The sequence below is a fragment of the Pseudophryne corroboree genome, chromosome 2 (genome assembly GCF_028390025.1).
Source record: "Pseudophryne corroboree isolate aPseCor3 chromosome 2, aPseCor3.hap2, whole genome shotgun sequence".
Lineage (NCBI taxonomy): Eukaryota > Metazoa > Chordata > Amphibia > Anura > Myobatrachidae > Pseudophryne > Pseudophryne corroboree.
In genome coordinates this window covers 163,355,713-163,378,774 of record NC_086445.1, presented here as the reverse complement: position 1 = coordinate 163,378,774, position 23,062 = coordinate 163,355,713, and the positions used below count along the sequence as shown (strand labels likewise).

The 23,062-nt window shown below is 45.5% G+C and overlaps 1 protein-coding gene across 1 annotated transcript in view; it reads right to left on the bottom strand.

Moving 5' to 3' along the window:
- Positions 1-23,062, bottom strand: part of INTS6 (integrator complex subunit 6) — a 143,851-nt gene that overhangs the window by 47,587 nt on the left and 73,202 nt on the right. Inside the window, exons 4-6 of the mRNA XM_063951958.1 lie at positions 17,141-17,230; positions 15,794-15,977; positions 11,934-12,059 (exon numbers count right to left, since the gene is read on the bottom strand). Of these exons, the coding sequence (XP_063808028.1) occupies positions 11,934-12,059; positions 15,794-15,977; positions 17,141-17,230 (400 nt within the window). The remainder of the gene's footprint in view (positions 1-11,933; positions 12,060-15,793; positions 15,978-17,140; positions 17,231-23,062) is intronic.

The window sequence follows — 23,062 nt, the reverse complement described above, 5'->3', positions numbered from 1 at the left end:
GTGTTGTCGGGGTCAATTGAGATTTTGGAAGATTTAGAATCCACCCGTGTTGCTGAAGCACTACTTGTGTTAGCGCTACACCGACTTCCAGCTGTTCTCTGGACTTTGCCCTTATCAGGAGATCGTCCAAGTAAGGGATAATTAATACGCCTTTTCTTCGTAGAAGAACCATCATTTCGGTCATTACCTTGGTAAAGACCCGAGGGGCCGTGGACAACCCAAACGGCAGCGTTTGAAACTGATAATGACAGTCTTGTATCACGAACCTGAGATACCCTTGGTGTGAGGGGTAAATCGGGACATGTAGATAAGCATCTTTTATGTCCAAGGACACCATGAAGTCTCCTTCTTCCAGATTCGCTATCACTGCTCTGAGTGACTCCATCTTGAACTTGAATTTCTTTATGTACAGGTTCAAGGATTTCAGATTTAGAATAGGCCTTACCGAACCGTCCGGTTTCGGTACCACAAATAGTGTGGAATAATACCCCTTTCCCTGTTGTAGGAGGGGTACCTTGACTATCACCTGCTGAGAATACAGCTTGTGAATGGCTTCCAAAACCGACGTCCTTTCTGAGGGAGACGTTGGTAAAGCAGACTTTAGGAACCGGCGAGGGGGAGACCTTTCGAACTCCAGCATGTAACCCTGAGATACTATCTGCAGGACCCACGGGTCCACTTGTGAGTGAACCCATTGATTGCTGAAAATCTTGAGTCGACCCCCCACCGTTCCTGAGTCCGCTTGTAAAGCCCCAGCGTCATGCTGATGGCTTTGTAGAAGCCGGGGCGGGCTTCTGTTCCTGGGCAGGGGCTGCTTGCTGCCCTTTCTTACCCTTTCCTCTGCCTCGCGGCAGATAAGACTGTCCTTTTGGTCGCTTTTTATAGGAGCGAAAGGACTGCGGCTGAAAAGACGGTGTCTTTTTCTGTTGGGAGGGGGTCTGAGGTAAAAAAGTGGATTTGCCGGCAGTTGCCGTGGCCACCAGGTCCGAAAGACCGACCCCAAACAATTCCTCTCCTTTAAATGGCAATACTTCCATATGCCTCTTGGAATCCGCATCACCTGACCACTGTCGCGTCCATAAACTTCTTCTGGCAGATATGGACATCGCGCTTACTCTTGATGCTAGAGTACAAACATCCCTCTGAGCATCTCGCATATAAAGGAAAGCATCCTTTAATTGCTCTAGAGTCAATAAAATACTGTCCCTATCCAGGGTATCAATATTTTCAGTCAGAGAATCCAACCACACTACCCCAGCACTGCACATCCAGGCTGAGGCTATTGCCGGTCGCAGTATAACACCAGTATGTGTGTATATACTCTTCAGTGTAGTTTCCAGCCTCCTATCTGCTGGATCCTTGAGGGCGGCCGTATCAGGAGACGGCAACGCCACTTGCTTTGATAAACGTGTGAGCGCCTTATCCACCCTAGGGGGTGTTTCCCAGCGCGCCCTAACCTCTGGTGGGAAAGGGTATAATGCCAATAACTTCTTGGAAATTAGCAGTTTTCTATCGGGGTTAACCCACGCTTCATCACACACGTCATTCAATTCCTCTGATTCTGGAAAAAATACAGGTAGTTTTTTCACCCCCCACATAATACCCCTTTTTGAGGTACCAGCAGTATCAGAGATCTGCAAAGCCTCCTTCATTGCCGTGATCATATAACGTGTGGCCCTATTGGAAAATACGTTTGTTTCTTCACCGTCGACACTAGATTCATCTGTGTCGGTACCCGTGTCGACTGACTGAGGTAAAGGACGTTTTACAGCCCCTGACGGTGTCTGAGACGCCTGAACCGGTACTAACTGGTTTGCCGGGCGTCTTATTTCGTCAACTGACTTTTGTAATGTGCTGACATTATCACGTAATTCCATAACTAAAGCCATCCATTCCGGTGTCGACTCCCTAGGGGGTGACATTACCATCATCGGCAATTGCTCTGCCTCCACACCAACATCGTCCTCATACATGTCGACACACACGTACCGACACACAGCAGCCACACAGGGAATGCTCTAATCGAAGACAGGACCCCCTAGCCCTTTGGGGAGACAGAGGGAGAGTTTGCCAGCACACACCAAAAGCGCTATAAATGTATATAAACAACCCTAGAAGGTGTTGTTTACTATATATGCGCTCTTAATATATAAATATCGCCAATTTATGCCCCCCTTCTCTTTGTTACCCTGTTTCTGTAGTGCAGTGCAGGGGAGAGACCTGGGAGCCTTCCTCACCAGCGGAGCTGAGCAGGAAAATGGCGCTGAGTGCTGAGGAGAATAAGCTCCGCCCCTTTTTCGGCGGGCTTTTCCCCGGTTTTTAAGAAACTGGCCTGGGTTAAAATACATACATATAGCCTTAATGGCTATATGTGATGTATTTATTTTGCCACTAAAGGTAATTATATTGCTGCCCAGGGCGCCCCCAGCAGCGCCCTGCACCCTCCGTGACTGAGTCAGTGAGCCGTGTGACAACAATGGCGCACAGCTGCCGTGCTGTGCGCTACCTTCAAGAAGACTAAGGAGTCTTCTGCCGCCTGCTTTCCGGACCTCCGTTCTGCCGTCTCTTCAGCGTCTGTAAGGGGGATCGGCGGCGCGGCTCCGGGACGAACCCCAGGCTGACCTGTGTTCCGACTCCCTCTGGAGCTAAGTGTCCAGTAGCCTAAGACTCCAATCCATCCTGCACGCAGGTGAGTTGGAAATCTCTCCCCTAAGTCCCTCGATGCAGTGATCCTGTTGCCAGCAGGAATCACTGAGATTGAAACCTAAAAAAAAACTTTTCTAAACAGCTCTTTAGGAGAGCCACCTAGATTGCACCCTCTCGGACGGGCACAAAAACCTAACTGAGGCTTGGAGGAGGGTCATAGGGGGAGGAGCCAGTACGCACCATGTGACCTAAAAGCTTTTTTAGATGTGCCCTGTCTCCTGCGGAGCCCGCTATTCCCCCTGGTCCTGACGGAGTCCCAGCATCCACTAGGACGTTAGAGAAACTACAGGTAGTTTTTTCACCCCCCACATAATACCCCTTTTTGTGGTACTTGTAGCATCAGAGATATGCAAAGCCTCCTTCATTGCCGTGATCATATAACGTGTGGCCCTACTGGAAAATACGTTTGTTTCTTCACCGTCGACACTAGATTCAGTGTCCGTGTCTGGGTCTGTGTCGACCGACTGAGGTAAAGGGCGTTTTACAGCCCCTGACGGTGTCTGAGACGCCTGGGCAGGTACTAACTGGTTTTCCGGCCGTCTCATGTCGTCAACTGATTTTTGTAATGTGCTGACATTATCACGTAATTCCATAAACAAAGCCATCCATTCCGGTGTCGACTCCCTGGGGGGTGACATCACCATTACCGGCAATTGCTCTGCCTCCACACCAACATCGTCCTCATACATGTCGACACACACGTACCGACACACAGCAGACACACAGGGAATGCTCTATTGAAGACAGGACCCCACTAGCCCTTTGGGGAGACAGAGGGAGAGTTTGCCAGCACACACCCAAGCGCTATAATATATATGGGAACAACCCTATATAAGTGTTGTATCCTTATAGCAGCTTAAATATAGTAATATCGCCAAAAAAAGTGCCCCCCCTCTCTGTTTTACCCTGTTTCTGTAGTGCAGTGCAGGGGAGAGCCCTGGGAGCCTTCCTCACAGCGGAGCTGAGCAGGAAAATGGCGCTGTGTGCTGAGGAGAATAAGCCCCGCCCCCTATTTCGGCGGGCTCTTCTCCGGAGTTTGTGAGATCTGGCAGGGGTTAAATACATCCATATAGCCTCAAGGGCTATATGTGATGTATTTTTTAGCCATAAAAAGGTATTATACATTGCTGCCCAGGGCGCCCCCCCAGCGCCCTGCACCCTCCGTGACCGCTGTGTGAAGTGTGCTGACAACAATGGCGCACAGCTGCAGTGCTGTGCGCTACCTCAGGAAGACTGAAAAGTCTTCTGCCGCCTGCTTCTGGACCTCTTCCATCTTCGGCATCTGCAAGGGGGGTCGGCGGCGCGGCTCCGGGACCGGACTCCATGGCTGGGCCTGTGTTCGATCCCTCTGGAGCTAATGGTGTCCAGTAGCCTAAGAAGCCAATCCATCCTGCACGCAGGTGAGTTGACTTCTCTCCCCTAAGTCCCTCGATGCAGTGAGCCTGTTGCCAGCAGGACTCACTGAAAATAAAAAACCTAAAAACTTTTTCTAAGCAGCTCTTTAGGAGAGCCACCTAGATTGCACCCTGCTCGGACGGGCACAAAAACCTAACTGAGGCTTGGAGGAGGGTCATAGGGGGAGGAGCCAGTGCACACCACCTGATCCTAAAGCTTTATTTTTGTGCCCTGTCTCCTGCGGAGCCGCTAATCCCCATGGTCCTGACGGAGTCCCCAGCATCCACTAGGACGTTAGAGAAATATTGTATTAAATGACCTTCAGGCTGTGTGTATAAGGTGTATGTGAAACATAAATGAATTGTGTGAATGTACACACGCTTTGTTTAATGCACACAGTTATAAAAAAATATTGGCTACAATTACCTTCAGGCTGTGTGTATAAGGTGTATATGAAACATAAATGTATTCTGTGCTTAGACTTGGGTCCCATCACCATGATATCTCATTATGGTATGCAATTATTCCAAAATACGGAAAAATCCCATATCCAAAATACCTCTGGTCCCAAGCATTTTGGATAAGGGATACTCAACCTGTATACATGGTAGATATGTTGCATTACACTGCACTAAACTAATTTGTATTTCAAGCCTCTGTGGAGGCTGGCCACACCCCTAAGTATGGGCCCCTACAACTTCATTCCCCCAGTGGGCCCTTTATGTCCCAGTCCGACATCGTCTGTCTCTCTCTCTACCTATATCCCTATATCTCTCCTTATTTCTTTCTTATCCTGTGGGGAACACAGCATGTGTTTGCAGATAAACACCAGTTTTGGGCTTAAAGCGCAATCTTAAAATTTTCTAAAGTGTATGAAGACCAGATGACTGCCCAGTACTGCTGCCCGGCCTAACCCATGCACTCTACTGCCAAGGAGGCGCTCACCGATTTGGTAGACTGGGCCATCACATTGCAGTAAGAAAACCTGTTCCTTGCAAGTCATCATCACAACTGTGACTGAACCTGGCAATGATATATTTGGACGCAGGGCCTGTCCTTACATCTAGTGTACATACAGAATATCATACATGTACATACATATTCTTTCCAGCACACGGTTCTGCTGGTTTTTATCAATGCAAGGGAAATCGCTGTGCCTCCCTTATGGTTGAGGTGAGCCAGTGCAATGGTGTTTGAGTCCAAATAAGTTTTTCCCTACAAAAGAAGAAGTTGACCCTAAACTAGAGAGAGTTTAGAACTGCTGTAAATCCTAAGGCATTTATTTAGAACTTTGCTTGCACTGGTGACCACAGATTCTGAAACAGTGAAGGCTGGCATCTCTTCACAATTTTAAAATGCATAACAGCAACGGATGGCACCATCAGCTCGCAGCTACCAGAGGAGTGGCAGACTCCTTCTTGGAGACAGGGTGATCTAATAACCCATCAAACCATGGTAGCACTTATTCCATTTCTAGAGGAAAAGAACGTGAAGGGGAACATTCTGACCACATTTCCCAGGACTGATTTAGAACTACACAGACATGTATCTTAGTCAATCAACAGCTGAAAAATGTATGTAAAGATGCCATGTCATCTTGAACACCAACTAATGTCAAACTGCAGACCCAGGAAGACCAGCCCGAGGGGGAACCAGGCAGAATTTTTGGAATCGCGAATCCAATTAGGCATCAGTGCCATATTTTAACAATGTGCTCAAACCAAAGTGTGTGCCTCAAAAGAATAAGTAATGGGGATCAGCAGATCTTGGGAAGGGGGGGGGAAGAATTCAAATGTTTGAAAAGTCAGTTGGGTGTCTGTTTTTTCCTAACAATAGAATATCCCCCTTGATGTCCATACTGTTAAATCATTAACCAATGAGACAGCTGTAGCCGGATCACACGTGGGCTGACGGTCGCACCGACGAGCAGGGAGAAGACTGGAAGCAGAAGCCGCCGGCCGGGAGAGAGGCAAGGAGAGTGGGACGGTGCGCAGCAGCCGCTCTGTGTAAGGTGTGTGTGAGTGAGGAAGCGGAGCAAGGGGACTGGAGTGGGTGAGGGAGCGGAGAAGGCTGCTGTGCGTGTGTGTGTGAAGGAGAGCACAACTACTGAAAGGAGCGGGCAGCAGGTGCAAGAGCTGCCACTCTGTGTGTGTATAGGAGCTCATTTACTTGCAGTGAGGTGCAGGCAGCAGTAGAGAGACAACTGATGCTCCGGGTGTATGTGAGGAGCATCTGAGCACAGGAGTGGGGGTAAGCGTGTACTGGTGAGTTGCTTACCCACTGGAGTGGGGAGTGTGTTTTTTTTTTTCTTTCTTTTGAGGCTGGAGGTGACGCTGTAAACGTTTGGAGAAGGAGACAAGGTGCCGTGAGTAGCTGGACGGAGCCAACATAGGGGAAGCCGGGACCAGTGAGCAGGTGCTGCTGCAGAAGGTCCTGACTCTTCCTGGACACACAAGTATCATCATCATTACTGAATTGACTGTTTTGCATTAATTCACTATCACACTATGGGGCAGATGTATTAACCTGGAGAAGGCATAAGGAAGTGATAAACCAGTGATATGTGCAAGGTGACAAAGGCACAAGCCAATCAGCTACAATATGTAAATTAACAGTTAGGATCTGATTGGCTGGTGCCTTTATCACCTTGCACATATCACTGGTTTATCACTTCCTTATGCCTTCTCCAGGTTAATACATCTGCCCCATTGTATCAACTACTGTTCTGTTATTGAATATTGTTTCTTTTCACAGCTACGCTAAAGTGCCATAGTATATTGCATAGTCTGTATTGCATTCTGAAGGTAACAGTGGGGCCATGATTGAGAATCTCACTCAGTGCATGTCGTGCAAGATGTACGTGCACCTGGAGCAACCGTCCCAATGTGAATACATATGCACGAGATGTGTGCGAACGGTTGCCCTGGAAGCCCAGGTAACTGATCTAGAGCAAACCATTGCAAGACTGGGGGATATTCACAATCTTGAGAAAAGCTTAGAAAAAACGGCGGAGGAGTTGCGGTAGATGAGGATGAACAGGTAGACAGCTGGGTCACAGAAGGAAGAAGAGGGGGGGACAGGACATCTCTGATCTGCAAAACCCCAACAAATTCGCCCGACTGGATGCAGATTCTGAGGATGGCAGTGAGGAAATGACAGTGCCGGAGGAGACTGTTCCCTCTAGCAACAAGAGGAGCAGTCCCTCCGATACAGATGGGGGTAGAGAAAAAAAAAAAAAAGATAATGAGGTACCTAGTCAGATTGTGGTTGTAGGGGATTCTATTATCTGGAAGACAGACAGGCAATCTGCTACCGGGACCGTGATCACCGTACAGTCTGTTGTCTCCCGGGTGCGGCACAGCGCGGACCGGGTAGATAGATTGTTGGGAGGGGCTGGAAACGACCCGGCGGTCTTGGTGCATGTCGACACCAACAACAAAGTTAGTGGTAGGTGGGATGTCCTTAAGAATGACTATAGGTAATTAGGCCAGAAACTAAGGTAGTATTCTCCTAAATATTACCTGTGCCACACGTTAGCCCAGGGAGGCAGAGGAAGATTAAGGAGGTAAATGTGTGGCTTAGAGACAGGTGTAGGAAAGAGGGTTTGTTTTCTTGGAACATTGGGCGGACTTCAGTCAGGCGCCATCTTTTTTGTCGCGATGGATTGCACCTGAATGAGGAGGGGGGTTGTGGAGCTGGTGGGCAGGATGGTTAGAAGGTTGGAGGAGATTTTAAACTAAGAGCCTGGGGCAGGGTTTAGTTAGAAACTACAGGTCAAACAGAGAGAACAGTAAGGATGGGGGTAGTGAACAAAATAGGGGTGGAGTAGGGAGGAGGGAAAGATCAGCCGGCAAGGGTATTTACATGGGTACTGACACAGGTATTGCCCAAGGTATTCCCAAATTATTACCTAATGACGATTATGATTCATCAGTACAGTATATAGAAAATTACGTACATAGCACAAGAGAAAATACTTACATAGGGGGTGGAAGTTTAGAAAGACTTAATAGGTCAAACAGAGATAGTACTAAGGATTGCTGAATTAAGTATGATGGGGTGGAAAGGGAGGGAAGAGAATAACAGTCAGTAAGAGTAATTCTAGAAAGGCGCTTGTAAATAATGATATGATGCCATTAAAACAAACGGGCAAGGGAAATATAATAAGCTAAAATGTATGCTTGCGAACGCAAGAAGCCTATCAGGTAAAATGGGGGAATTTGAATAGCTTGTGTCTAAGAATCAGTATGAAATTATAGACCTTACAGAAACATGGTGGGACAACTCATGACTGGGTTGCAAATTTGAAGGGATATTCCCTTTTCAGAGGGATAGGGCTACCAAAATGGGAGGAGGGGTATGTCTCTATGTTAAACCATCTCTAAAACCATACTTAAGAGGTTATTTACGAGGGGACTGGAGATAACGTGGAGTCGCTATGGGTTGAGAGCACAAGCGGAGTCATTGAAGTAAAAAAACTAGTCATAGGCACGTGCTTCAAACAGCCAGATATTATCATACATGAGGAGGAACAACTCTTGCAGCAAATGGAAAAAGCTGCGGGAATGGGGGACATCCTAGTGAGAGAGGATTTTAACTATCCTGATATAAATTGGAGTAACGATTCATGTGTAAAAGCTAGGGGCAACAGGTTCTTAAATAAGTTAAAGGATCACTACTTGTCTCAATTAGTCGAGGACCCAACTAGAGGTAAAACTATTCAGGACCTGGGAGACCCTGGAAAACAGTGATCACTATATGATCACATTCGACATCATTTTCAAGAAACCGCTATAAGGGATCAACCAAAACACTAAACTTTAGAAAAGCTAACTTCAATATACTGAGAGGGGAGTCTTGCCGTGCTGACCGATCAGCAGTGATAGGCAGCAAGGCAATCAGTAGGGGAGAGTTGCAGGTAGGCAGAGGGACCTTCCAGTTCCTCTGTGAGCAGCAGCGGAGGGAAGTTTCCTTTCCCTGCCGCTGCTAACACTTTATCTGACTGGTCACATCCTGTGCGACCAGGTCAAGTGGTTAATAAGGGGGTCAAAGAGGAAATGGCTAAAAATTTAAATCTAATGGGGGGGGGGGGGGAGTCATTCCAGTACTACAAGGAATGCAATAAAAGATGCAAAAAAGTAATAAGAGCAGCTAAAATTGTAAACGAAAAGCAAATCACTATAGAGAGTAAAACCAATCCTAAAAAGTTTTATAAATACATAAACAGTAAAAAGGTTAAAAAAGGAGAACGTAGGCCCATTAAAAGAGGAGCTGGGATTCTGGATAAACAATGACAAAATAAAAGCGGAAATACTCAATTTTTTTTCATCAGTGTACACCAAGGAGGATCAGACGGTGATAGTAGTGCAGAACGACAGTGAAGGCAATGACTCTTGGCTAGATGCTTTTTAAGTGAGGAAGTAGTCCTGGAGAGACTAAGCAACATAAAGATTAATAAGTCACCTGGCCCAGATGGTTTTCACATGAGGGTTATTATGGAACTTAGGTCACAGCTAGCAAGACCCCTATACTTTTATTTTCTATAGTTCAATTACATCAGGCATCGTACCGAAGCATTGGCGTATAGCCGAGTTAGTGCTATTATTTAAAAAAGGGAACCAAAAACCACCCTGGTAACTATAGACCGGTTAGTTTGACCTCTATAGTGGGTAAAATATTGGAAGGAATTTTGAGGGATAGCATAGAGGATTATCTGCAGACTACGAAGATTATTAGCAAGAGTCAGCATGGGTTTGTGAGGGAAAGATCATGTCAAACTAACTTAATTAGCTTCTACGAGGAAGTGAGTGTTAATCTTGACCAGGGAAAGCAGTGTGTGTGGTCTATTTAGAAAGCCTTCGATACAGTGCCTCACAGGAGACTGATCAAATTAAGGAAGCTTGGCCTAGGAAATACTATTTGTACATGGATAAGTAATTTCTGGATAACAGGGTACGAGTAGTGGTCAATGGGATGTTCTCGAGCTGGGCACCAGTAGTCACCGGAATACCACAAGGGTCCGCACTCGGCCCGCTACTCTTCAATATATTTATTAATGATCTAGGAATAGGTCTGGAAAGCACAGTATCAATATTTGCAGATGAAACTAAACTGTGTAAGATAATTAATTCGGAAATCGATGTGGAGTCTCTACAGAATGATTTAAACTTGAAACCTGGGCGTGTAAATGGAGAATGAGGTTCAATATAGAAAAATGCAAAGTTATGCATTTTGGGATAAAAACATACTTGCATCCTACACATTAAATAGGGAAAATATAGGGGTAACCGTAGTGGAAAAAGATTTGAGGGAGCTCATAGATAATAGGCTTAATAACAGTGCACAATGTCAAATGCAGCAAAGGAAGCAACTAAGGTGTTTGCGTGCATAAAACAGGGTATTGAGACAAGGGACGAGGATGTAATCCTTCTGCTGTACAATTCTTTGGTACGTCCACACCTGGAATATTGTGTTCAATTTTGGGCACCATATTAACAACAACAAAAATTGCGGAACTCTAAAGCGTTCAAAGACGAGCTAGTAAATTGATTAAAGGCACTGGAGTACAAGGAAAGACGTACCATGTTAAATATGTATACACTAGAAAAGAGGCGTCTAAGAGGAGACATTATTAATATATAAAGGGTCATTATAAGGAGTTAGCAGGGGATTTGTTTATTTAAAGAACTCTGTGTAGGACACGTGGGCACTCTGAGGCTAGAGGAGAGAAAATTCTGTACACAACATAGGAAAGGGTTCTTCACAGTAAGGGCAATAAAGATATACAACTCCCTGCCCGAGAAAGTGATAATGGCGGACTCTAAATGCACTTAAAAACGGATTGGACAAATTTCTAACTAAAAAAGGTATCCAAGGCTATAGCATTTAATATATTGATATTAAATATCTGGAAGTGATACGAATTATAGTTAATTGGTACTAATCCATTACAGCAGGTACATTATAGTGTGCACAGCTTAATACACAATACAGGTTGAACCCGATGGGCATTTTGCCTCTTTTCAACCTCATTAATTATGTTACTATGTTAATTACAGATCACAACAATTGGCCATCTGAACAGGCGTGTGATTTTTCTTGAGGATCACTGTGTGCCCAAAAGTTTATATTTTTTCTGAAGCAGGTTTAAATAAACATTTGTACTTCTGGGTTCTACTGGCCACAGTGACCATCATCCAGAGCTGCGTCCACCAGCCTCCTGGATGTGTTCCTCCAAAGTCATCAATTCTTATCCAGGCCTGACTGCAAGAGTTACTCTGACTGCTTTTCCACAGACTTCCTACAAGTTGCCTGAATGAGGCATCAGACATCTCACAAATGGATTTAAGGTTGGTGCTGAATTTTTCATCCATACCAATCTTAAAAGCTGCAGCATTATTAATTTCAGTAGTGGTGGCATAGGTAATAGCAATATTGGGACATCCAAAGGTGGAGTTTTCCATTTTTCACAAATAAGTTTGGCGATTGTTAAAGGTCTAATCTGCATGGAAGCTGAAGAAGTTATTCACGTTTGGCACGCACCTCGAAAAGCAATTTTGCCAGTTTTGGAGTTCCTCTAAAACAGCATACAGCTGGATTTCCACGACTCCTCAATGCCCAAAATATGTACAGCCTGCTTAACAGTCCACACTAAATCACCCATACACCACATGGCATCTGGCAGGATAATTTACATTAAGAAGTAGTAAAGATTTGGGTGCAATGTGCGTAGATTAAAGTGGGAACAGAAATCCTAATTTTATATAACAAAGAACGTTGTTGAAAGACAATGACTAATAAACTCATTAGGAAATCTATATCAATGCCGTTACCTTCAGAAAGAGGAGGATCTGGGCCAGATTTTTCAAAGTTGATGACCACCCCACTTTGAACTTTTTGCACCAACGACTCCAGGCACTGATTCAACATTCGCTGTGAGAAAACACAATATGAACGACCTGGCAAACAAGGAAAAATGAAATGTTAATAAGCTACTGAATTCATATTACATTATGCTGCAGAAAGGTGGTGGGAGTTCACTAACCAAATGGGTCAGGGTTGAAAATTCTCATCTGTGGGAGGTGTTGCATGACGGGTTTTACACTGAATTTAAAATCCAACATATAAGTATTACACAAGTTAAGCATGGGCAACATAGGAATCCACTTTATGATGGCAGACCACCTCACACATAGCACTGTGTGCTCCTTACAAGCAGTTCACTATAAAAAGCGCAGATGCTTCTAGATCTTAATCTTCTACAAATTAACAGTTAATCATCTGTATTAATAGCCTACGGACATACATGTGCATTAGACCACAATACACTGCATTCTATTTAGTTACTTTGGCAGCATGGATGGCATAGTGGAAGAATTACTGCCTCATAGCACACTTCGGTGCAGCTTCCACCAAGGCACCATCTGTGTAGAGTTGCTATGTCCTCCCATAATCCAAACACACACTAGTAGGTTAATGGAATGACAAACATTAACACTTGTGTTAATCTGTCTATATGTGGTAGGGAATATAGTTTGTAAGCTCCATTGGGGCAGGGACTGATAACTACCAAAATATTCTATATCAGAATGTGTATTCTATATAAATAACTTCTAATAAACAGAGCAAGCAACTATACTAAGGTCAGCAACTTTCTAAACAAGATCTCTAACTTTCTACACACTGTAAACCAAACACCAAGCTTTGAATTAAAACCCATATGACTTGGATCTTATACATTCTTATTAGATACCTTTTTCTCATCTATATTGAACTTTTTAAATTATGGGGTTCTGTGTATTGAGCCTTGGCGAGAGAGAAAGTGGATGGAGATATTGGGGTCTACTTACTAAGCCTTGGATAGAGATAAAATGGATGGAGATAAAGTACCAGCCAATCAGCTCCTAACTACCATGTTACAGGCTGTGTTTGAAAAATGACAGTTAGGAGCTGATTGGCTGGTACTTTATCTCCATCCACTTTACCTCCATACAAGGATTAGCAAATAGACCTCAAAGTACCAACCAGCTCCTAGCAGCCTGTAACATGGCAGTTAAGAGCGGATTGGCTGGTACTTTATCACCGTCCACTTTATTTCTTCTCGAGGCTTAACAAGACCCCTAAGGTTGGTGAGCAGGGGCCTATGTGTTTGTTGCAAGTAGTCACGTTGTGGCAGGGAGTGTATATACCATTAGGGGGCAGGCATCTTGTCATGAAAACGTTGCATTTTGGAATGGGGGTAAGATAGGTGGACGGGCAGATGAGTTGGGGGGGGGGGGTCGGGCCGATGTGGGAGTGTGCCCAGATTTCCAGCACATTTGCTCTAGACAGACACTGTACAGGATTATATAATAGGTTTAACACCATTCATAGCACTGCTAGCTTTCTCCCAAGTTCAGCACGTAGAGGTGGACCACACAATCTGCACCAGAATGGACAGCCACAGCAGTGATGGCTTGGGGAGAAAGAGCATTACAGTTCTACCAGACTAACCCCTCTTGATTTATCTTTATATAAGACAAGGGCTGACTGCCCCGGCCTTAGTCAGTGTTCCCGAAAACTCTGCTAATCCATCCCCATTACAGTCTAACCTGAGAGTACTTTGTATCATTACAGCGCAGTGCAAGGAATGGTTTAAAACCTCCATTACTGCAAACTGTTTTTCTTCTGGTAAATGGGAAAGAAATACTAATGCATCCAATGAGCCCTTTTATAAGAAGCTGCTGCTGGCTCAGGCCTCCCCGCTTACTGCAGAAAGAACACAGATGCTAAAGGTTCTACTTTTCTTTCCATGTTGCATCTGCATGTACCTTTTAACGCTCCTGTATCTATTGGAAGCAGAAATGATAAGGTTATCACAACTTATAGGGGAGGGGTAGAATCGGTCCAGCCTTTAATGGAAACATCTCCACTCATTCCTGTACGTGACCAGAAATGTACCCTACGGATTCTCTATATAGAGCAGCATCTTGCAGCCAATATCTCTGGCGTTAAGGGGGGTACACACGGAGAGATCCATTCTTAAAATCTAAGCAATCTGACTGGATTGCTTAGATTTTAAGCTCGGACCTCTCCGTGTGTATGCCCCACAGCGATAGCGATGCACAGTCTATTGCCAGTGCTAGATTGGCCTGTATGCATACCATTAGTATCTCTCTCCCATTTACCCGCTGGATGAAATGAGCGCCCCCCCCCCCCCACTCTCCCTCGCTCAGCACACATCGCGCTGTGTGATGAGCAGGGGGAGAGATGTGTGCTGAGTGGTCGGTGACAGATCGCTCAGCACATATCTCTCCCGTGTGTACTGGCCTTTAGGAGTGGCAATTCCATATTGGCCAGAGAGAAGATGCCCTAAGGAGACAACCCTGGACTCTAGAGCTGCATTGGGAGGTTCTATTTAACCGTTTCAGACCCTACTTCAGAACACCTCTGATCCTATTAAAAAAACAACCTTAAAGTCTACATCAAATGGCCAACAGGCATTGCAGGGTTATCACAGGGTCGTCAATATCTGTATCACTATAGGGCATACACCTGTGGAACATGACAGAAAATGGATTTATGCAAGCCTACAGAGCTGGTAGGAAGGTAGAGTCTACTTTGTGCAAAGGAAAATTACATCCCTGTCAATACAGGTTCTCCCTAGAATAGGTACAATTCAGTCTATAGGAAAGACTCATATCTGCCTTATTGTAGAGCTGACAATTAGCAATTTGCTGGTTAATCCTCAGAAGGTTACGAGTCATCTCTAATTATGTACTATATGGGGAATTTGCTGCAGATGCAGAACAGGACTACAAAGAACACATCTTCACTGTATCTCACAAACAATCTGCACAGCAGAAAATTATCTGTGTATTGCAGCAGTGCCAGATCTTATGAAAAACTACGCACTATGGATTCTCACAAGAGTAATTGCCCAGGGCTTTCAAGTAATTTTGCCTTCATGAAAAACAGAAAGAACGACTTCCATTATCATGTTGAAATAGAAAATCAAACTGTTAACTTGTAAGTTGTAGGTTTGTATTCCTGATTCCTCTATCTTTAAAGAAAACCATTTCTGCGTTGTAAATTTCCAGTTCATGTAATTAAATCTACACAAAATTCCTAATCCTACTCTGTAGGAGATTATACACACACACATACATATATAGCATATTATACATACATACATACATACAATCACAGAGGAGGCACTGATTAATTCACCCACGTAGGCAGAAGTACAACGTTTCGAAGTATCTTTATTCACACCATCATCAGGGTGAATTAATCAGAGTGGCGCCTAGGTGATGCTGTATTATGGACCTGCCAAGGTACCTAGGAGGGCACCAGGGAATTTGGAATGTTTGGATATTTCAGTGTACTGTACATGTGCCTTAATTTTTCCTATAAAGAAGTTATTAAAACAGTGTTTTCTTAAATGTTGGTAATAGGTTTATATAAAGTAAAACCTGAAAAGTCCATTTTTACACTGCTGATTGGCTAAGGCCAACTGGCCAGAAGTATGCAGGCAATTTTTCTTGTACTTAACATAAATGCAAACACAGCATTCGATTACTGTATATTAAACTAAATAATTTTATTTTCTGCAGTGTCATCTTGGGGTATATGTTACAGTGCTAAAGACTGTAAAATCTCCAGTTTGTTGGTTCATATGTTTGTCTGTAGAAACAAACCAAGAGATACTGACCTCCTGTGACATCACACATTGGCGTGATACAGGACTCATCAAGCTGAACAGTACTCATCAGGTCCTGCTCAACAGACATCGCACCAGGAAGCCGAAGGACTAAAGCAAAGAGCCGCTGATCCCAACGGAAAGGCTCCTTTGTCAGCTCACTCCCAGGCAATGGTGAGTTTAAAGGCAAGTGAAGCTAAGAGAAAAACAGCCAGATAAACATGTTAAAGTTTATATCTAATTGAATAAACAGGATCATTCAATAAAATGTACCATCTCTAACCCCTCACACAAAGCAGGGATTTATTGTGGGGAAGTAGAGAGAGCAATCAATGTGAAGTGATATTGGTATTAGTAATGGTGGGGACATTGGCATACACTTGGCAGCCAGGAAAGCCAGCTGTCCCCCAGCTTCTGTACATCTGCAGTACAATCTATAGCACAGGTTCTCAAACTCGGTCCTCAGAACCGCACACATTTCATGTTTTGCAGGTCACCTGTAGATTTTTAAAATGTGACAGTTGGTGATAAACAGTGCAGCTGCTGGGTGACATGGAAAATGTGAACCGTGTGGGGTCCTGAGGATAGAGTTTGAGAACCACTGATCTATAGGAACCAGCAGTTCAGAAGTGGATCATACACTGGTGTATATTGTACAGTGCCGCATGAAGTAGGTATAAAAGGCAAAGAAACAAACGTTCATCTCTTCTAGTTTCCATGGGAGAAGAGTCAGGGACTATGGGACAAGATACAGGCTGTGCAGGAACTCTGGCGAGTATGCCTGTATTTTTAAAGCCAACCCAGTTTTGCCTTGTAAAATGATTGCCACTTTAAATGGGCATCTTGCCGGAATTCCCGAACAGCCTGCATCTCGCAGTCTATTACATAAGCCCCTATAAGCATGATCTGAACCAAGCATGTATACAGTAGTTTCCATCTACAGTATCCCTGGTGATAGAGGAGAAGGAGTAACAAATTGTTCTAAACTATTAGTGGCCTGTTAGCCAGAACATATATTTACCCATTATTTTTTACTTGACAAATTTTAAATGGATAAAACCAAGATGATCCAGCAATCAAAACAATACTCATTGCAGTATACAGAACTACTGAACCTTTCATGAGGGACTACAGGCCTGGGTTGTTTAAATTATGCCAAATAACCATTTTTCAGTGTACATGGGCATCTAATTCAGGGCTTTACACTGGTGATCCTGCTCTTGAATGGAGCAGAATATATTATGTAGGGGGGAAACTGATTTAGGATTTGTGCAGCCCGGTAAGTGCATATTACAATTGTCTGTTGCAAAACATGTCTATACTGTAACCCCGGCTACAACACAAGAGAAAGGCTCTTACTTCTTCCTGCACGCCACTGGTAGCAGTCAGTTTACTCCCATCCGTTATTGCAATAATGATGGCAGGCTCCAAGAAAAACGGATTTCTTCCCTGTGGGAGCACAGAGGATTAATATGAGGTTAGATTAGCATATATATCACTCCACTGGCATTTTATTTTCAGCATAAAAAGTTAATAAAAGTGCTCTCAATATCTGAGAAACCGGTGGCAAGGGACACACTGTAAACCTTCCTCCACTACTAAGGAGTCAATTAGCTGAAGAGTTCCAGAGTATAGTTGGCGGAAAGTTCTATACCACAAAAATAATTGCTAAACCTCTCCTTCGACTACAAAATACTTGTGACATTCAAGTACTCCAAACTTGTCAAACAAGATTATGAAATGGTTAACAGAACTGATCCACTACTGCAGAAAGTGCTGAGCGCTACATCAGCAGTGCCCAATGCCAGCATCCGGAAAGGGAACAAGGACATTACGCGACACTTTATTCAGCCGGCCAAACTGCCAGGATATTCCGAATTTAGCACAAAAGGGATCTCTAACATGCCATATACAAGCTTCAGTTCAGTAAAGAAGTCACACACAAAAAAATTAAAATAAAAAAAAATAATGTATCTATGTATACACAAAAAAATAATAATAGGATTTTAATACCTACCGGTAAATCCTTTTCTCCTAGTCCGTAGAGGATGCTGGGGACTCCAAAAGGACCATGGGGAATGGACGGGATCCGCAGAAGACATGGGCACACTAAAAGACTAAATGGGTGTGAACTGGCTCCTCCCTCTATGCCCCTCCCCCAGACCTCAGTTATAGGAACTGTGCCCAGGAGAGACGGACATTTCGAGGAAAGGATTTTTGTTAAACTAAGGGCGAGAAACATACCAGCCCACACCACAAACATACCGAACAACTGGATCAGCAGGAAACCAGATAACAGTATGAACTAACAACACCAACAAGCTGAATATAACTGATACACAAACCTCGTGTAACCGAAAATAACCAGTATCAATACAACTGCAAGGAACAGTCCGCACTGGGATGGGCGCCCAGCATCCTCTACGGACTAAGAGAAAAGGATTTACCGGTAGGTATTAAAATCCTATTTTCTCTTACGTCCTAGAGGATGCTGGGGACTCCAAAAGGACCATGGGGTCTATACCAAAGCTCCAGACCGGGCGGGAGAGTGCGGACGACTCTGCAGCACCGATTGAGCAAACATGAGGTCCTCATCAGCCAGGGTATCAAACTTGAAGAATTTAGCAAAAGTGTTTGAACCTGACCATGTAGCTGCTCGGCAAAGTTGAAGTGCCGAGACACCTCGGGCAGCCGCCCAAGACGAGCCCACCTTCCTGGTAGAATGGGCCTTTACTGACTTCGGCAACGGTAGCCCAGCCGAAGAATAAGCGTGCTGAATCATATTACAAACCCAGCGTGCGATAGTCTGCTTAGAAGCAGGATTTCCAATCTTGGGGGTCATTCCGAGTTGTTCGCTCGTTATTTTTTTGTCGCAATGGAGCGAATAGTCGCTAATGCGCATGCGCAATGTCCGCAGTGCGACTGCGCCAAGTAAATTTGCTATGCAGTTAGGAATTTTACTCACGGTATTACAAGGTTTTTTCTTCGTTCTGGTGATCGTAATGTGATTGACAGGAAGTGGGTGTTTCTGGGCGGAAACTGGACGTTTTATGGGTGTGTGTGAAAACACGCTACCGTTTCTGGGAAAAACGCGGGAGTGGCTGGAGAAACGGAGGAGTGTCTGGGCGAAAGCTGGGTGTGTTTGTGACGTCAAACCAGGAACGACAAGCACTGAACTGATCGCACTGGCAGAGTAAGTCTCGAGCTACTCAGAAACTGCACAGAGAAGTCTTTTCGCAATATTGCGAATCTTTCGTTTGCAATTTTGATAAGCTAAGATTTACTCCCAGTAGGCGGCGGCTTAGCGTGTGCAAAGCTGCTAAAAGCAGCTTGCGAGCGAACAACTCGGAATGACCCCCCCTTGTTGGAAGCATACAGGACAAACAGAGCCTCTGTTTTCCTAGTAAGAGCCGTTCTGGCGACATAAATTTTCAAAGCTCTTACAACATCAAGAGATTTTGGGACTGCCATAGCATCCGTAGCCACAGGTACCACAATAGGTTGATTTATGTGAAACGAAGAAACCACCTTCGGCAGAAATTGTGGAGGAGTCCTCAATTCCGCTCTATCCACATGAAAAATCAAATATGGGCTCTTGTGAGACAAAGCCGCCAATTCTGACACACGTCTGGTAGACACCAAAGCCAAAAGCATGACCACTTTCCAAGTGAGAAACTTTAACTCAACCTTACGCAAAGGTTCAAACCAGTGAGACATAAGAAACTGCAACACCACTTCCAGATCCCACGGTGCCACAAATGGAGGATGGATATGCAGCACTCCCTTCACGAAAGTCTGAACTTCAGGAAGGCCGGCCAATTCTTTTTGAAAGAAAATAGATAAAGCCGAAATCTGCACTTTTATGGAACCCAATTTCAGGCCTGCATCCATGCCTGCCTGCAAAAAATGAAGGAAACGACCCAAGAGAAACTCCTCCGCAGGAGCTGCTTTGGTTTCACACCACGACACATACTTTCTCCAAATACGGTGATAATGTTTCGCCGTGACCTCCTTCCTAGCCTTAAGGAGAGTGGGGATGACCTCCTCGGGAATACCCTTCCGAGCTAGGATTTGGCGTTCAACTTCCACGCCGTCAAACGCAGCCGCGGTAAGTCCAGAAACACGCAGGGCCCCTGCATTAACAGGTCCTCTCAAGGAGGAAGCGGCCAGGGATCTTCCACTAGTAATTCCTGAAGATCCGGATACCAGGCCCTCCGTGGCCAATCTGGAGCGACGAGCATAGCCTGAACCCTTGTTCGTCTTATGATCCTCAACACCTTTGGAATGAGAGGAAGCGGAGGGAACACATACACCGACTGAAGCACCTACGGAGTTACCAGGGCGTCCACCGCCCCCAGGCTTGGGGGTCCCTCGACCTGGAACAATACTTTGGAAGCTTCTTGTTGAGGCGAGACGCCATCAAGTCTATCAGAGGAATTCCCCAACGCCTTGTCACTTCTGCAAATACCTCTTGATGAAGAGCCCACTCTCCTGGATGGAGATCGTGTCTGCTGAGGAAGTCTGCTTCCCAGTTGTCCACGCTCGGGAGGAAGACTGCTGACAGAGCGCTCACGTGCTGTTCTGCCCAGCGGAGAATTCTTGTGGCTTCCGCCATTGCCGCCCTGCTTCTTGTTCCGCCTTTGCGGTTTACGTACGCCACCGCTGTTTTGTTGTCCAACTGGATCAGGACAGGGAGACCCTGAAAAAGGTTTTTCGCTTGCAGGAGGCCGTTGTAAATGGCTCTTAACTCGAGAACATTTATGTGGAGACAAGATTCCTGGCTTGACCATTTTCCCTGGGAACTTCTTCCCTTCATGACTGCGCCCCAGCCTCGGAGACTTGCATCTGTGGTCAGCAGGACCCAGTCCTTGATTCCGAATCAGCGTCCCTCTAGAAGGTGAGAGCCTCGCAGCCACCACAGGAGAGAAATCCTGGCCCTGGAAGATAGACTTATTTTCCGGTGCATGTGCAGGTGAGACCCGGACCATTTGATCAGCAGATCCCACTGAAAGACCCGGTCATGAAACCTGCCAAACGGAATGTCTTTGTAAGCCGCAACCATCTTCCCTAGCACTCGAGTGCATTGATGAATCGACACTCTTGTCGGTCTCAGAAGCTCCTTGACCATGGTCTGTATTTCCAGAGCTTTGTCCTCCGGAAGAAACTCTGTAGTTCCGTATCTAGGATCATGCCCAGGAAGGGCAGCAGAGTTGTTGGAATCAACTGAGACTTTGGCAAATTTAGAATTCAACCGTGATGTCGCAGAACCGACAGGGAGAGTTCCACATTTCTTAGCAATTGTTCTTTTGATCTCACCTTATCAGGAGATCGTCCAAGTACGGGATAATTGTGACCCCTTGCTTGCGAAGGAGTACCATAATTTCTGCCATAACCTTGGTGAAAACCCTCGGGGCCGTGGATAGCCCAAACGGCAACATCTGAAATTGGTAATGACAATCCTGCACCGCAAATCTCAGGAAGGCCTGATGAGGAGGATATATCGGGATGTGTAAGTAGGCATCCTTTATGTCGACTGATGCCTTAAAATCCCCCCCCCCCCCCCTCCAAACTGGAAATCACAGCTCGAAGAGATTCCATCTTGAACTTGAAAGTTTTCAAGTATGGATTGAGGGATTTTAGGTTCAGAATCAGTCTGACCGAGCCGTCCGGCTTCGGGACCACAAAGAGGCTCGAATAGAACCCTTCCGCCCACTGGGACGGGGGAACCGGTACAACGACCCTCTGTTGACACAGCTTTTGTATTGCAGCATTTACCACTACTCCTTCCAGAAGAGAAACTGGAAGGGCCGACTTGAAAAAGCGGCGCGCGGGGGGGGGGGGGCATCTCCTGAAACTCCAGTTTGTACCCTTGGGACACTATGTCTAAAACCCAAGGATCCAGGGCCGATTGAAACCAGACCTGACTGAAGAATCGGAGACGGCCCCCCACCGGCACGGACTCCCGCAGGGGAGCCCCAGCGTCATGCGGTGGACTTGGTAGAGGCGGGGTAGGACTTTTGGTCCTGGGCGCCTGTCACTGCAGGCGACCTCTTTCCCCTTCCTCTACCCTTTGAAGCGAGGAAGGACGAACCCCTACCTCTTTTGTATTTATTAGGCCGAAAGGACTGCATCTGCTGATGGGGCACCTTTTTCTGTTGTGTGGGAACATAAGGAAGAAGAGATGACTTACCCGCAAGTAGCGGTAGACACCAGGTCAGCAAGGCCGTCACCAAACAAGACACTACCTTTAAAGGGGAGAGCTTCCATATTTTTCTTGGAGTCGGCATCAGCATTCCACTGATGAGTCCACAGCGCCCTCCTGGCCGAGACCGCCATGGTATTGGCTCTGGATCCCAAGAGGCCAACATCCCTTGCCGCATCCTTTAGGTAATCTGCAGCATCCTTGAGATAACCAAGAGTCAAAAGAATATTATCCTTATCAAGGGTATCCATATCAGAAGCCAAATTATCAGCCCACTTAGCAATAGCACTACTCACCCATACCGACGCCACAGCAGGTCTGCGCAATGCACCGGTATTAACGAAAATGGCCTTCAATGTCGTCTCCAGCTTACGATCTGCCGGATCCTTGAGAGCAGCCGTGTCAGGGGACGGAAGCGCCACCTTCTTGGACAATCGGGATAGAGCCTTGTCGACATTGGGAGACGACTCCCATTTTTCCCCGTCAGAGGGGAAAGGATACGCCATAAAAATTCTCTTGGGAATCTGCCACCTCTTGTCCGGCGACTCCCAAGCCTTTTCACAAAGAGCATTCATTTCATGAGAGGGGGGAAACGTCACCTCAGGCTTTTTCCCTTTAAATAAGCAAACCCTTGTGTCTGGAACGGCAGGTTCCTCAGAGATATGTAAAACATCTTTAATAGCCAAAATCATGTACTGAATACTCCTAACTACCCTTGGGTGTAAAGTAGACTCATTGAAATAGACATCGGAATCAGAGTCCGTGTTGGTATCTGTATCTACCATCTGGGTAAATGAACGTTTCTGTGACCCCGAGGGGGTCTGTACCTGAGACAAAGCGTCCTCCATGGATTTCCTCCATGTTTGTGTCTGTGAATCAGATTTATCCAGCCTTTTATACAATAAAGCCACATTTGCATTCAGTGTACTTAACATTCACCCAATCAGCAGTCGGCTGTGCCGACAGTCATTCCCAAATCCTTTTCTGCGCCCCCAGTAACCTCCTCCGGGGAGGAAACCTCAGCCTCAGACATGTCGACACATAGTACCGACACACCTACACTCACACTGGCCAAATCA